General features: G+C 28.7%; 1 protein-coding gene and 1 pseudogene across 1 annotated transcript; one reads left to right on the forward strand and one right to left on the reverse strand.

Moving 5' to 3' along the window:
• Positions 1–1,085: 1,085 nt before the first annotated feature.
• On the reverse strand, positions 1,086–1,821 carry LOC117926787 (annotated as a pseudogene).
• A 7,717-nt stretch (positions 1,822–9,538) lies between these two features.
• On the forward strand, positions 9,539–17,052 carry LOC117927271 (zinc finger CCCH domain-containing protein 44-like). Its single transcript, XM_034846732.1, has 4 exons — positions 9,539–9,651; positions 9,727–9,807; positions 15,904–16,150; positions 16,693–17,052. The coding sequence occupies exons 3-4, from the start codon at positions 15,937–15,939 to the stop codon at positions 17,004–17,006; spliced, it is 528 nt and encodes a 175-aa protein (XP_034702623.1). The 5' UTR covers positions 9,539–9,651; positions 9,727–9,807; positions 15,904–15,936; the 3' UTR covers positions 17,007–17,052.
• The last annotated feature ends 6 nt before the right edge of the window (positions 17,053–17,058 follow it).

The following is a 17,058-nucleotide window of genomic DNA, read 5'->3' on the forward strand; positions in this document are numbered from 1 at the left end:
CTCTTGGCAGGAGACTTGGACCATTTCCATTGCCATTGCTAAGATGTTGGAGTGGAATTAATGTAGGTGCTTCTAAATATAAGGTTTGGAAGGTAGGATGAAGTAGTGAAGAACATGCACTCCCTTTGAATGATGCTATTTCCCAAATTTTAACTATAAAGTCGATGAAAATTAAACTGAAGTTCTTTTGTTAAAGAAATCTAAAAATGTCATTACTTTCTTTGTCCATAAGGCTTATGTGTATCTTGCTTCAAAATTAATGAGTTTTCTTCAAGTGAATTATCTTAAAAGAGACTAGATTATGGGAGTATGTAACTTAAACTATTGGATGACCTTGTAGATATACTAATCCTAATAGCATGCTATATGTATGAAGTTGACTTGATTGAGGTATTGAGTAACCAAATTGAAAACAATTCTTGTTTGGAGATACTAAAGCAAATATTGACTATAATACATCTACCTTGAAGTTTCTAGGGTAACTCGAGGAATGTGAAATTAGAAGGGATTCTAGTTGCATTCATTTAATTTTAATGAAAAATTTTAAGGTGGTCAACCATATATATACATGTAAATGGGATATTTTGAATTTTAAGATTTGGTAATATCTCATCATAGGACCAAAGAGACTACCTTCTTAGGCTACCCTAAAAATTACAAGAGCTCATCTTCCAATACTTTATCAGGAACCAAGACATTTCCCTATTCCAAATGTACCATGACATTGTGAGACACCCTTGTTGGAGTGTACATGGCTATCTCGAAGAGATTATTTCTCTAGTCCAAACCTAGAACATCTATGGAAACACTCATTGTCACCAAAGAATTAAGTCTATTGACATACATCACAACATGGTACCTCATAACATTTTTTCCCATGACATTCTTAATCAAGCCTAATACCACCAAAAAGCAATATCAAAAAGTTGTTTAGAATAATTTCTTTTTTCCACCATAGAGGGGCAATTATGGCTAATTATAGGGGTTCGAGTTCTAGTGAAAGCCTATGAAGGCAGAATCTGCTTCTCTATTTACTTCAAGTGTTCAATTTATAAACAACAAAACAATTAACATTATGCCAAACATTATGCATACAAAATAGCTACACACTCATACAATGTCCCACCTACATGCCCTGTTTCATTCTGAGCCTTATAATCCCTCCAGAGCTGATCAACGGTCTTCCCCAGAAGCTCCACAAAGAAGTCTGAATCGTACTCTTCTCTCATCTTCTTGTTGAGGTCTGCTACAAATCCATCTCTAAGACTGTTGCAGTAGTCCAGAAACAGGGCCGTCACATCGTAGCCCTGGTCCCAGCGATCACCTGGCCCCGGTTGTACCCAGAAGCTTGGGGCCAAGTCAGCCCTCAGCCTCACAAAATCTGCAATTCCCTCTATCAGACCTCCTGGGGCCTGTCCTTCGCCATTCCACTGCCAAATGTGTGTCATCTCATGGTAAATAACTCCAGTGAATTCCCTCTTCACGTCACTGGAGTACTCTCCAAGGTAGTTGGCATTGAGGTGGATCTCACTGTTGGAAGAAAACGCCACCCCATTTCCATTTTCAATGATCAAAGTAACATTCTGCACGGACTCCTTCCTATCGGCTTTGGTGTTTTGTTGGAAGATCGTCCATATGAAATCAGTGGCGGATTTTAGTGTCTGCCTGCTGTATTCAACACCGATCTTGTCACTGAATCGGATGCCACCGGCGCTGTTTCCTGCATTATTGGTGACAAAAAAATTCAACTGCATGGACTCCATGCCGGGTTGTTGTTGATAGAATTACAAGGGAGGAGATGAGCAGCATATGTTTAGCCATAGGATCTAGCTACTTGTTTTCCTGTTTGTTTCTGAGTAAAATAGAAAAGGCTTTCCTAGAATTCAACACATCAAGATTCAACTTGCAAGGATGCCTCGTCCTACTGTCTCTTCTGTTTGGCCATTGAACAAAATTTTGTATTGACCTTGACTTGGACTTAAACCATTTTGCTTGCCCACAAAATTAAATGTTTTTCCATTTTTAGCTTTGAAAGGGTGCTTTCTTTTCACATGGAAGAGTCATATAATTAGAGACCCAACAAAGAGATCGCCGGGATTGTACGTAGATGGAGACTAGGACTACTTGTTCAAACCACATATGTTGTCAAGCAATTAGGTGGGAATCATGAGGTGGTTCTGGTTTTTCATGGTGAAAATATTGACAAACTTGTCACATTAAGTTGAAGTTTCTAGGAAGGCTAGATTTAATCCTCAAGAAAATTCTCAGCCCCTCCAATTAGCCGGACTCCAATTTTTTTACAGAAAATGTAAATGTTATGTTTGATTCTCGGAAAATATTGAGGAAAGAAAATTTTTTTAACCAAAATGATTTTTTTATCAAATATAATTAAATTTAGTTAAAACTTTATATATTTTCAAATTATTTAATCTTTATATAAAAGAGTTGAATAATTAAAATGAATTTTGAGTATTATATAAAAATAATTTTTTGAGTACTTTAAATATACATATATATTTTTATTTTTTTCACTTTCTCTTCCTCTATACTTTTTCTCTCTATTATTTCCCCTTAATTTTCTAAAGCCAAATAAAACATGAGTGGAAGGAGATGAGGGTAGAGCAAAGCAGAAAATTTTATAGAAGATTAAAACATTAAGAATTTTCAAAAAATTTTATAAACAATTTTGTAGGACCTGGATTTTCCATGTTTGTTCTTTTAAGGAATTTGGAGATCTTGCCATGGTACCTGCTTATTTGGTTTTATTATTTTGAAAACAATTATTTATTGTTTCATGGAAGAACTTGATATTTTTTGGGGAAAGAGTGATTTATTTGTTTATAAAATTGGTTTTTATTTTTTATTTACCTTCAACAAGAATATGAGGTTTTAGGATATATAATTGAGAATATTTAATACTCTTGAATATAAATTAGTGTCTTACTAATATTAGTCAAAACATAACCATCAAAATCATTTTAACTTCATTATTTGATAACAAGCTTAATTCTAAATAGAATTTAAGACTAAATAGTACTTAATGATGTTAAATATTAAGTTTGTTTTTTCAATATTTTATTTCTATTAAAAATTAAGAAGTAAAGAAAAATCAATACGTCACTTTTAACAATAAGAAAAAAGTCAAATATTATAACCTTTTCCATTCAATAATTTTTTAAAAAAAGTATGTAATAAATAAATAAATGAATTAAAAAACAAACTATCTAACATAAGAAAGCAAGTTACTTTCACCAATTTATTTTATTTTATTTAAAAAAAAAACAAACAAACAAACAACATCTAAATGCATCTTTAATTCAATCATTACATTGACCTAAACAATAATATATGTTGATTCCTCAAAGATAATCTTGATTAAATCAAAATCATTTGATACATGAATAAGCTCATAAGATTCAATAGTATAAGTGATTTGTCTTGATCCAAATTATATTTTAATTATTTCACATGACTTAATAGATAGTACCTTTATATATAAGCCCCATGGTTTATAAACACCATTACTCATTCCATAAAGTGCAATTATTACTTGGTTCTCTACTAGGCGTCAATGTAAGGTATAAATCATACCAAATATTTACGTCTTTTAAAAGTGTCAAGGAAGAGAACATCATTATATACAATATTTGTAGTAGTCTATTGACATGATATATATGATACTATCAAAGTAAATAAAGGTTTTAAAGGCATCTTAAAATCGCATATAAATGCTATTAACAATTAACTTTAAGACATACTCACAAAACACATTTTTATTTTATTTTAAAATTGAAGCCTTAAAGAGTATCTTAAATTAAATTGAGGCATTCAAGAGTATACACTCAAGAGTTGAGAGTAAATGACCAAGTGCCACTTAGGCATGTAAGAGGTATAATATAAAGTTTTTCTTTTGTTGATATGTTTAAGTGTTCGTATAGAGGTTTGATATTTTATTTGCTTACTACATTAAAAACTTTCACCAATTTCCATGACAAAAAAAATTCACTTTCCAACATGATTAGGGATGGCAATGGGGTGGGTCACCCCATCCCAACCCTGACCCATTTATTCAAAATAATTCCCATTCCTGTCCCATTAAAAAAAATTAAACTGGCTGGCCTTGCCCCATTTAACTTTTTTTTTAAAATTATTTTTTTTAAAAAAATTAATTTTTTTAAAAAATTAATTTTTTTAAAAAAAATTAATTTAAAAAAAACTTTTAAAATTTTTAATTACATTAAAATAAATATATTTTATAAATAATTAAATTATTATAATTTTTTATAAGTTATTTTATTAAAAAGTATTTTATTATTATCTATATATTAAAAATAGAAAAATAAAAATTAAATTAAAAAATTAATTTTATATATAATTAGGGCGGGGCGGGGCGGGGGACAAGGTAATACTTGAACCCATCCTGAGTTTAAAAAAAAATTCCAAACTTGTCCCAAACCCGTTTATTTAAAACTCATACCCGTCCCACTAGGGGCAGGACGGGGTGGGTACCCAAAAAAACCTACTCCATTGTCATCCCTAACATGGAATTATAAAGGATTTAATATAAAAAGGTCATTTGTCATTTTAATTCTTAAATTCCAATATTTTTTAAAAATTATGTGATAAAGTGCATAACTATTGCCTTATGAATTTATAATATAAGTGCATTTACATTTACTAATAAATATGAGTTTTCCATTTTAATGCTTGTTAAAATGGGAATTTTAGGCCCCATTTGTTTAACATGTTTTATTTTATTTTATTTTAAAATAAAATTAGAAAATAAGTTAGAGAATATATTTGGATACTTATTTTTTATTTTCATTTTCCAGAAAATTGAGTTCAAAACATGAAAAAGTGAAAACACCAATTTGATTTTTTTCAAAATTTTTTTTAAGGAAAGTGAACAGTTTTCCAAAAAGTGAAAACATGAATGTAAATAAAATAGTTTAAACCAATATAAATATTTACCAATAATATTACAATATTATAAATCTTCCTCATTTTTACCAAAAATATTATATTTTCTATTTTATATTAAAATTGTAGATATATTACACTTTCCTTTAGTATAGATGCATTAAATACATGAGAAAGGGAAAAGGATTTTTGGTATATTTTATGATTTTGAAGATTAGAAAGGGAAAATTGCTACTATTTTGGTAACTTTATTTTTTCAATCTATTTATAATATTTTCTAAAAAGAATAAAAATTCCTATTTTAACCAAAATTCTAAAAGTATATTAAAAAGTAATTTGTAATTTTAGGTATTATAAAGACAAATTGCAAATTTTAGATTAGTTAATATATTTACTCAAGGAAAAAAAAAATTCAAGGTGTTTGGGACAAATTTCTATTTTTGACTCTACCGAGAAGTTAAAATTGAAACCAAAACTATTATTTTTAAAAACAAGATTAGTATTATAAAAATTTCATTAAATATGAAAAAAAAATGTTATTGTGTAAATCAAATTTACATGAGAAGTAATATTTTTCTATCTTATATATTAATTAACTTTTTCTTTAAGCAATAGATTATTTTAACAAAGTTAGCTAGACAGGTACAAAACTTCTTATTAAACTTAAAAAAAAAATGCTTTTGAATTTTCAAGAGTCAGGATGTGGGGGCAGCCCCTAGTACTTCACCACGTTCTTCATAAACAAGCGTGCGACCTCATCCGCAGTGCAGTTGGCAAATGCCACCATGAAAGTGGCATACTTTGAAAATATATCGACCACCAACATGATGCTTCCAAGTCCTTGTTGGTCCATGATAATTTTTTTTTCAAAATCCAAAAGGATTATTCTTATAAGAAAAAAAAAAGAAAAAGAACATGTCATTCTTACAAGAGCAATTTTTTAACCCTTTAGTGGGAGCCTATTCCGAAGTACCATCACAGTATAGAAGTTTTGGAGTGTACATGGCTATTTTTATAAGCATATTTGTCTTGAGTCCATCAATTGCATGGATTCCATGGCAGGTTATTGTTGATAGAATTACAAGGGAAGAGATAAGCAACATATTTTTAGCCGTAGGATCTAGCTGCTTGTTTTTCTGTTTGGTTCTGAGCAAAATTGAAAAAGGCTTTCTTAGAATTCAACATATCAAAACTTGCAAGGATGCCTCGTCCTACTGTCTCTTTTATTTGGCCATTGAATAAAATTTTGTATTGACCTTGACTTGGACTTAAACCATTTTGCTTGCCCCACAAAATTAAATGTTTTTCCTTTTTTAGCTTTGAAAGGATGCTTTCTTTTCACATGGAAGAGTCAAGAAGTGCTATAATTAGACACCCAACAAAGAGATTGCAAGGATTGTATGTAGATGAAGACTATATATACTGTCAATCAATTAGGTGGGAATCATGAGGTGGGTTTGGTTTTTCATGGTGAAAATATTGACAGACTTGTTAAGTTGGAGTTTCTAGGCAAGATAGATTTAATCAGCAAGAAAATTCTAAGCCCCTAAAATTAGTGGGACCCCAATTTTTTTTGAGCAAATGTTAAGGTTATGTTTGATTATCAAAAAGTATTAAGAAAAGAAAAAAGTATTAAACAAAATGATTTTTTTAACAAATATAATTAAATTTAGTTAAAACTTTGTCTTTTAAAATTATTTAATCTTTATATACAAGAGTTAAATAATTAAAATTAATTTTGATTGTTATATAAAAATAATTTATTGAGTAATTTAAATATATATATTTTTATTTTTTTATTTCCTTATACTTTTTCTCTCTATTTTCTTTCTCTACTATTTTCCCTCAATTTTTTCCAAAATCAAACATAACTTGAGTGGAAGGAGATGAGGGCATAGCAAAGTGGAAAATTTTATAGAAGATTACAACATTAGAATTTTCAAAAAATTTTATAAACATTTTTATAGGACCGGGATTTTCCATGTTTGTTCTTTTTGTGGTATTGGCGACCTTGCCATGCTACCTGCTTATTTGGTTTTATTATTTTGAAAAAATTATTTATTATTTCATTGGAGATCTTGATTTATTTTTTTAATTCATAAAAATGGTTTTTATTTGCTCATAAAATTGAATTTTAGGCCCCATTTGTTGAACATGTTCTATTTGGATACTTATTTTGTATTTCCATTTTCTAGAAAATTGAGTTCAAAACATGAAAAAGTGAAAACACCAACTTGATTTTTTCAAATTTTTTTAAGGAAAGTGAAATTTTTTTTCTAAAAAGTGAAAACATGAATGTAAATAAAATAATTTAAACCAATATAAATATTTACCAATAATATTACAATATTATAAATCTTCCTCTTTTTTACCAGAAATATTATATTTTCTATTTTATATTAAAATTGTAGATATATTACACTTTCCATTAGTATAGATGCATTAAAATTTTATATTACATTATATTTTCTATTATTTTTCCTTTGTTAATTATAGATTATTACACTATTAAAATGAAATTTTCTATTACACTATTAAAATCACTAATAGAGAAAATAAAAAATTAAATGTAATTTAATTATTCAATTATTTTAAGGATTATTTGAAAGGGCAAATTGCAACTATTTAGGTAACCTTATATTTTCAATTTATTTATAAATTTTTTCTAAAAAGGATAAAAAATTTCTATATTAACCAAAATTTTAAAAATAGTTTAAAAAGTAATTTGTAAATTTAGGGATTAGAAAGAAAAATTGCAAATTTTAGATTAGTTTATATATTTACTCAAGGAAAAAAAAAATTTCAAGGCGTTTGGGACAAATTTCTATTTTTGACTCTACTCAAAAGTTAAAATCAAAACCAAAACTATTATTTTTAAAAACCGAATTAGTATTATAAAAATTTTATTAACTATGAAAAAAAGTTATTGCATAAATCAAATTGCTAGGAAAAGCAATATTTTTCTATCTTATATATTAATTAACTCTTTTTTAAGGCATAAATTATTTTAACAAAGTTAGCTAGATAGGTACAAAACTTCTTATTAAACATATAAAAAAATGCTTTTGAATTTTAAAAAATTAGTAGTCCAAGGATGTTCTTAAAATGCTTAATAAAAATCATTTCCAAAACAATATGATTTTCTTAGCATTAAACCGCACTATTACAACCACAGTTGTTATTGAAAAGTGTCTCAAATTCATTTTTTAATTGGTTTGTAAGTTTCATATATTTTCTTATAAGGAACTTTTATGTATAGCATAATCCTATGTAATAAAAAAAATTATCAAGAGGATCTAGTTTGATTGAAATACAAAGTTCTTATATTTTGAATCAAAGAGAGAGTCCATATGATGTAATTAAGGTTTTGGAATTGAGAGCTTTAAGATTGTAATATTCTTGAACAATAGTGGAAGTATAGATGTAGTATTTAAATATTTTGTATATTCAATGATTTTCATTTCTTATTTTCCTCTCATAGTTTTCACAATAGTTACAATAATTGAGTTTTTTTTTTCTTCATATGTGAATAAGGTTTTGAAGCTGTTGTTTGCCATTTTCTCAAGTGGGTCTCTTAGTAATCATTGACAACATTTTCATAATTAAATTCTAGAGTTTGGAGGTATGTTATATATGACATTTTTTTGGCCAAATGGACCTTTAATAATTTCTCAAATGAAACAATGTATTGTTATATATTAATTTATATGTTTTAATGTTCTATTTTAAGTACACATTGTTATATATTTCTAAAACCCTCAATGATAATTGGGAAGACAATGAAAGTTTTTTACTACTTGTTGAGTGTCCAAAGATTTGATTTTGGTTACATTTAGAAAAAAAAAAAAAGCAATATAAACTATATTTTTTGAAGTGTATAGATCTAGGAATTTGCTTCAGCAAGCTCAGACTCCATAGTCTTGTGGGTTGATCAGATGCAACTAATCAATGTAAATCCACATCAAACAAGTTCTTATTTTCACTACAAGAAAAATGAAAAATGAGATATGGAGACATAATTTTAATAGGTGTCAGAAAAATCCACAACCATAGAGTATATATAGCCTCACATCTACTTGAGCCGTGGGTGGAAGGAGGTTCGCACCCGTTTTGTAGCTACGGGGATTGATTGAGGGGTACTATAGGAATACTTATAGCTATAGCAAGTAATGAGTTGTTGCTATATATGGCACAATAGGCAATAGGCGTATCTTCTTTGGGCTGCTAACAAATGGACCCCTGCCATAGATCCAATATATAAGTAGGTAATGCTTCTCCCACTCACCTCGTACTGAGAACCAAATTTTCTTCCATTGTTGTTGGTGCGAATCTTCAATCCTTTTAGACCTTTGTTTTTTCTTTTTTTTTTTTTCCCTCACTAATCTTTCAATAGTTTTAAAGAAAAATAAGAAAAGTCTTCAATTCATTTTTTCTTTTATTCATTCACTGTTTTTTTTCTCTATTCTATGATTTTCAAGGTTTTTTTCATCGTCATTTGTTTTTTTAGGGCATTTGTGAGAAGATTTGGAGGCTTTCTAGGTTATCCCCCTTGAACAAGCCGTAAATTGGTTTTCGCCAGTTGAGCATTTTAGGGTTTCAACTATTTGAGTAGATTGTATACCTCAAATTTATTTGCTCCTTCTCATCTTGAGCTCTAAGGTTGTTCTCGGGTTTGCATTTTTAGATCAACATAAAGTGTTTGGGAAAGTATTGATTCATATCCTTCTACAGGTATGTGTTTTGTGAGATTTTGAGATTTGATCCATGACTTAGTCTATGTGCTTTTTGTTTAATGTTGGAATTTAGGTGGGGAAACTAGGGTCTCAAAGCACCAAGAAATGGGAAAGTGGTCCTAAGTGTTCTATAACAAGAAAGAGGATTCAAGGGGTATGTAGTTTCCTATTTCTTAATTTTTATTCTCTTCTTGTTGAATTTGGAATATATCAACTAAGAAATTTGGTGTTGGTTTTGAGTTTTGTTGAGATGAATTTACTAGAGATGGTAATTAGAATCTTGCTTTGGTTATAAATTGAGTTTATGAGGTTTTGTGGTGGTGTTTCTATTCTTTCGATGCAATGATAATGGTGTTTCTTCATTAAATAGTATTTGGGGTTCCATTTTGTATTTTGTTCAATCTTGGTATAGTGATAGATTTTCTAAGAAACAATATTCACTATAAAAGAATGCAATGTATTTTAGTTTAGGACAAGTTTTGAATCAGCAAATTATGATTCGTACCTATTTTCTCCACTGGAGACAATGATGCAAATGCTAAGAGTTATCTCATTGATATCAAATGCAATGTATTTTTGTTTATGACAAGTTTTGAATCAACAAATTATGATTCGTACCTATTTTCTCCACTAGAGACAATGATGCAAATGCTAGGAGTTATCTCATTGATATCTCATTTGGGATGACTAGAAAGATTGTGAAGTTGATCACCTAAAAAGCACATACTCTATTGAAAATCTAAACATGATTCCATAGAGGAGCTAAAAGATTCCTTCCAAAAGTTAAAGAAAATTTGTAACAAAAGCTGAAAGATTTCATACAAAAGTTGAAAGATTCCTTACAAAATCTAAACAAGATTCCTTGCAAAAGTTGAATAAGATTCCCTATAAAAGCTACATAAGATAATGAAGATTTTGAAGGGGACCACCTAACAAACCCATACTCTAATGAAAAGCTACAAGATTTCATAGAAAAACCTATAGATTCCTTGCAAAAGCTTAACAAAACCTTTTTAGAAGGTGAAAGATTCATTGCAAAAGTTGAAAGATTTATTTCAAAAGCTGAATAATATATTTTATAAGAGCTTAATAAGATTCCCAACAAAAGTTGAACAAGATTATTTGAGAAAGCTTAATTAATTTTTTTGTAAAACCATAAAATTTATTTGGATTATAGTCATAAAGAAGAAAAAGGCATTGCTCCTTTTCCATTGAAAATGTATTTCAAGGTAGCACATATAACCATTGCCAAACTATAAAAAAGAAGCTCAAGAAAATTTGTAGTCTTTAATAGACAAATAAAATGAATTTTTGTTAACCACATTTGAGTTTAATGATATCCATAGAGCACTTTGTTCAATCATAGACATAATACACCCATCATTATTAAGACAATGAGGATTTTGCTAATGGAGATGACAAGGAAGATTGTGAAGGAAACCACCTAACAAACCAATGCTCTATTAAAAAGCTAAACAAGATTTCATACAAGATTTGATAGATTCCTTGCTAAAGATGAACAAAAATTTCTTGCAAAAGCTAAATGATTTTATGCAAAAGTGAAAAGATTCCTTACAAAATCTAAATAAGCTTCCTTGCAAAACCTGAATAAGATTCCCTGTAAAAGTTGAATAAGACAATAAGGATTTTCATAATTGGGATGACTAGTAAGATTGTGAAGGGAACCACCTAACAAACCCATACTCTAATGAAAAAACTAAAAAATTTTACAAACAAAAACTGAAAGATTCATTGCAAAAACTAAATAAGGTTCCTTGCAAAAGCTAAATATGATTCCCTGTAAAAGTTGAAGAAGGTTATTTGAAAAAGCATAATAAGATTAATTTCCTTCAAAACTTGAACGTAGTTCTTGAAAAAAAGCGTGATAATTTCCTACAAAAGTAGAATGATTCTCTTGCAAAAGTAAAATTTTATGTTATAAAGATGTCAAGTAGTGTTTAAGAAGTTTGAGTTCTAGTTAGAACTCCCATATATATATATATATATATATATATATATATATATATATATATATATATATATATATATATATAAAAGGAGTTCTTAAAGCCCAAGGAGGTAGAAACCCTCTCTTATACTAGAAGTATTATGCCATGTTTTCTTTAGTGTAAGCTCATTTTCATTTTGTAATCCAATTTAAAATCTGAAAGCAACTTTAGCAATTTGATTCTTATGTGTCCATGGATTGATCTAGTGAAATTCTTAAAATGAATCCACATGAAAGAAGGTTTTATTTCAATCGTGAAAAGAAAGAGACATCATGAGTTGAATTTATTGACTTGAGCTACAATGATAATGAAAAGGCTCCTGAGGATGCAAATAAGAAGCAAATGCATACTAAGCTTGAATGTGAAGCATGGCATTGTCTAGGTTTTTTTTTAGGGAAAGACTAGTGGCTTTTTCTTCATTGTCTATATTGAAACATTGGAGTGACATGATTTTTCTACTTCAAAATATAAGGTTTGGAAGATAGGACAACCTAAAGAATAAACAACCCTCTTCAACATTACTATTCATGGGCATGATGAGTGTGCAAACAATAATTTTTAAAGGTAATGAAACTTCCTATTACCTTTGAGCATCTAAAAAATTGATTTTGTTTGGAAATGAGGAAATTAAATAATTATGTTGATATATTTAAGTAATTAAATGTTAAATCAATAAATGAGAATTAATATGCCTTTTTAAAAAAAAAATGAAAAAAGAGAAAAAAGAGAAAAAAGAGAAAAAAGAGAAAAAAGATCTTGATAATTATCTAAAGAAAGTGCATAAATAGAGTCTTGAGAAATAAGTGGATGCTATAAGTCTTTATATATATATGTGTGTGTGTGTGAGAGAGCATTGAGTGCATATTTTACTTATATGTCCAAAATCCATTTGACACTCACATGTTCGTGAACTATATATTTTCATTTTCTTTGACTCTTGTTATAGACTCTCAAATTTTGAAATACTCTTATTTTTTTGATTTAATTTTGGTACCGCCCTTTTTTTTTCTTTTTTTTTTTACATCATGATGATTAATAGTATTTTAATGGAATATTTTGTTTGTTTGTTTATAGTTGCTAATGAAAAGGATCAATATTTTGAAGTGTCTAGATCTAGAGAGTTGCTTTAGCAAGCTGAGACTTTGTAGTCTTATGGGTCGATTAGATGTAACTTGTCAAAATGAATCCATATCAAATGAGCTCTTGTTTTTCTTTGCACCTAGTCATCAAGAACTAATGTTGTTTTGTTAAGAGGCAACAATAATGTCCTATGGGTGATCAAATGTAAGTCTTTAAGTAAATCAACATCAATGGAGTTCTTGTTTAAGAGATAATAATGATGAATGAACTTGAGACTCATAGTTCTTTGGGTTAGTCATATGCAACTCTTTAAATAAATCCATATAAGAGGAGTTCTTATTTGGGTTGATCAAATATAAATTCTATAAATAAATCTACATTAAAGGAGTTCTTGTTTTACTTGTATCTAGGTATTAGGAGCTCATATTATTAAGTTGAGAGACAATGATAGTGTATTATGAATTGATAAGATGTAACTCTTCAAAGAAATCCACATCAAAGGAGTTATTGTTTGAGGGAAAATGATAATGAATGAGCTTAAGACACATTGTCTTGTGGGTTAATAAGATGTAACTCTTTAAATAAATGCATGTCAAGGAGTTCTTGTTTTAGTCTATTAAATGTAACTCTTCTAATAACTAACTTGAAAATTAAATCCAAATACAAAATTCTTTTTTGAGTTGATCAAATGTAGTTTTTCAAATAAATCCACATTAAAGGCGTTTTTATTTAGGAAATTGCTTAAATCTACATCAAAGGAGTACTTTTTGTTTGGGTTGATGAGATTTACTAGGAAGACTTGTTTCTCAAATCAATAAGAATGGTTAAGTTTTGATGTAAAGGTAGTATATATTAGGTTTTTATGGAGTTAATAAATGTAAAATACATTAAAATTAAATTTTTGAGAATCTTCTTTACTTCTTGTAAATTAGAAATGAAAAACATGGAAGATTTGTGAAGGTTCCAACTTATCTCCCTTCATGTAAGTTGACATGAAAGGTTCTTTAGAAGCATTGCACCGAGAAAAAAATGACCTAGGCGCCATTGGAAAAATGTAGTCCTTAATTTAAAATTTATGTTTTAGGTGAGAAAGTGTTGATTCATCTAGAGAACATGTTTTCCCTTATAAATTGTGAAAAGACATTTTTATGATTTTTTTTACCATTTTTTTTTACCATTTATCTCGTGGATAATTTCTAACTTTTTTTTTCCTTATAATTTAGATGTTGCCTTGATACATTTTATTTATTTATTTAAAGATAGAAAATAATAGTGACTTTTATATAAAATACAAGAATGTTTGAGACATATGTTAAATAGATAATTATTTTTAAAGATTGTTGTAAAAGTAGTTTAAGTACTTTAGTTTAGATTTTTTTTTACTAGTTCAAATTTCAAGATTTTTAAAGTAATTTTGAAGAGCATGACATAAGTTTGTACTTTAGCATAAGAGATATTATGTTTTATGTAGAAGTTATTATTACTTTTGATTTTTTTAAAAAAAGAGAAAGTGGAAAGTATATGCAAATGATAGCTTAGTGGTTTGTTTTTCCATGCTTAAACTTCTCAATTTTATGGTTGACCTTCAATAAATTTGTACCATTTCTATATTTAATATGAATTCTATATGATGATTGCTATGAGTAAACTTTTGTTCATATATAATGATCTTGTAGCAAACAAGTATTAATTCCCAATGAAATCAACCTCTAACTTTGGTTGGTCTGTGATAATATTTTTGCAAAATGCAAAAGGATTATTCTTATAAGAGAAAATAAATATAAGAATGTGCATCCAAACAAGAGAAAATTTTCTAACATTCAGTACAAGTGTATTCCAAAGTACCATCACAGTATAGGAAAACTTGTTTCAGAGTGTACATGGCTATTTTGTGTAAATATATTTCTCTCAAGTCCCAACCAAGAACATCCATGTGAAACACTCCTTATTTTCACAAGGAAAAGAATTAAACCCATTTATGTAGATCATAGTATGATACCTCATAATATTCTTACCAATAACAATCTTAATTAAACTCATTGACACCAAAAAACAATATAAAGAAGCGATTTTAAATAGTTATTTTCCCCATGGAAGGGCAATTGTGGCTTATTATGGGCTAGGTGATTCATTGAGAGGTCATAGAGAAGAAAAAGCATGCTTCTTACCCATTGAAAATTTATTTCCAGTCAATACATATAACCCCATTGCCAAAGTATAAAAAACAAACTCATAAAAATATAGTCTTTAAAAAACAAATAAAATGAATTTTGCTAGTTAACCACATTTTAGGACTATGATATTCATAAAGCCTTTATTCAATTATAGACATGATGCCTCTGTTGCTATCAAGACAATGAGGATTTTGATGATTGGGGTGACTAGTAAGATTTTGAAGGGGATCACCTAACAAACCTATACTCTAATGAAAAACTAAACAAGATTTCTTAAAAATGGATGAAAATTCCTTGTAAAATCTGAACGATTCCTTATCAAAGTTGAATACGATTCTTTGTGAAAGCTAAATTAGATTCCCAACAAAATTTGAATAAGATTCCTTGCAAAAGCTGAACAAGATTCCCTGCAAAAGCTGAACAAGATTCCCTGTAAAAGCTGAACAAGATTCCCTAAAAAAGCTTAATAAGATTCCCTGCAATACCTAAAAAAGATTTTCTGAAAAAGCTTAATAAGATTCCCTGCAATACCTAAAAAAGATTTTCTGAAAAAGCTTACGAAGATTCCCTATAAACCTAAACAAGATTCTTATAAAAAGTGGATCCTATAAAAGCTGAAGAATTCCTTTGCAAAATTGAAACTGTGGCTTATAAAGATGTTAAGTAATTATTAGGAGATTTGAGTTTTAGCTCGAACTCCTTTATAGGAGTTATTGAAAGGCTAAGAAGGTAGAATTTGAGTACTCTATTATTGAAAGTGTTTTAAATATTTTTTGTTTAATTAGTTTATGTTTTTTCTTTTCTTTTTGTTTGCAATCCAGTTTATAATCTTGGAAGCAACTTTAACAATCTTAGACTCATACTCCCATGGATCGATTTGATGTAAGTCTTTAAATAAATCTATGTGAAATGAAGCCTTACTTTTCTCCTAAAAAGGCGTCATCAGGAGCTCAATATATTGACTCGAGTAAAAATGATAACAAACAGGATTGCAAGGATGAAAGCAAGAAAGAAACGAAAATGATTGGGCCTAGATGTGAAGCATGGCATTGTGAGGGTCCTCTTGGTGAAAGTGCAGGGCCTTTTTCATTGCCTATGCTTAAAATCTGGAGCGATGTTAACCCTTATGCTTTAAAATATAGGGTTTGGAAGGTAGGAGAATGCAAAGATAAAGCAATCTTCTTGAGTGATCTTATTCATGGGCCCAATGAACATTCAAAGGACAATTTTGAAGGTAATGAAATTTCTTTCTACTTTATGAGTGTCCAAAAAATTGATTTTGGTTAAAATCACAAAAAAAAAATCAAATGATTCTATTGATACCTTTGATAATTAAATAATTTATAATTAGTAAATTAGATTTGCAATCAAAATGTACATTTCCAACTAAATCATAATTTGGAGAAAGTGCAAAAGTATACTCTTGAAAATATGCATGGTTGATATAGGAAGTCATCTTATAGAAATTTATGTAGTTCTAAATATCTTTAATCTCCTTTCATTTAATATGAACATGCATATGTACATATGTATATACATTTGTGTATGTGTATTTATATATGCCAAAAATTCTTGTTATAGGACCACATGAAGTCTTTTTCTCTTAAAGATAGGACCATATGACATGCATTTAGGATCATTTTTTTAAAAAAATTATTCTTTATTTATAGACTCTTAAAATTTGAAATTCTCTTATGTTATTTCCTAATTTGATTATTTTTCTAGTTCATAGATTTAAGTAGAAGTTTAATCAAACATCTTTTTATTTATTTGTAGTTGTTGAAGAAAAGAAACAATCTTTGGGGATTCACCATAATGAATCTAAGATGGGAGATGATGGCTATGATGAGCAGAGGGTTGCAAGTAAGAAAAAAAGGTCCTCTAAGATTGAATGTGAAGCGTGGCATTGTTTAGGTCCTCTTGGTGAGAGACCTGGGCCGTTTTCATTGCCATTGTTAAGGCGTTGGAGTGAAATTAATGCAGGTGCTTCAAAATATAAGGTTTGGAAGGTAGGACAAAGTGAAGAACAAGCAATCCCTTTGAATGATGCTATTTCCCAAATTTTACCTATAAAGTCGGAGAAAAATTGAAGTTTTTTTATTAAGGAAACCTAAAAATGTCATTAATTTCTTTCCATAAGGC

The sequence above is a fragment of the Vitis riparia genome, chromosome 12, assembly GCF_004353265.1.
Source record: "Vitis riparia cultivar Riparia Gloire de Montpellier isolate 1030 chromosome 12, EGFV_Vit.rip_1.0, whole genome shotgun sequence".
Lineage (NCBI taxonomy): Eukaryota > Viridiplantae > Streptophyta > Magnoliopsida > Vitales > Vitaceae > Vitis > Vitis riparia.

Excerpts from the sequence above, each read along its gene's own strand:
- LOC117927271 (XM_034846732.1), top strand. The coding sequence starts at position 15,937 with ATGATTGGGCCTAGATGTGAAGCATGGCATTGTGAGGGTCCTCTTGGT. Across the intron at positions 16,151-16,692 it reads TTCAAAGGACAATTTTGAAG|TTGTTGAAGAAAAGAAACAA; the intron begins GTAATGAAATTT and ends ATTTATTTGTAG.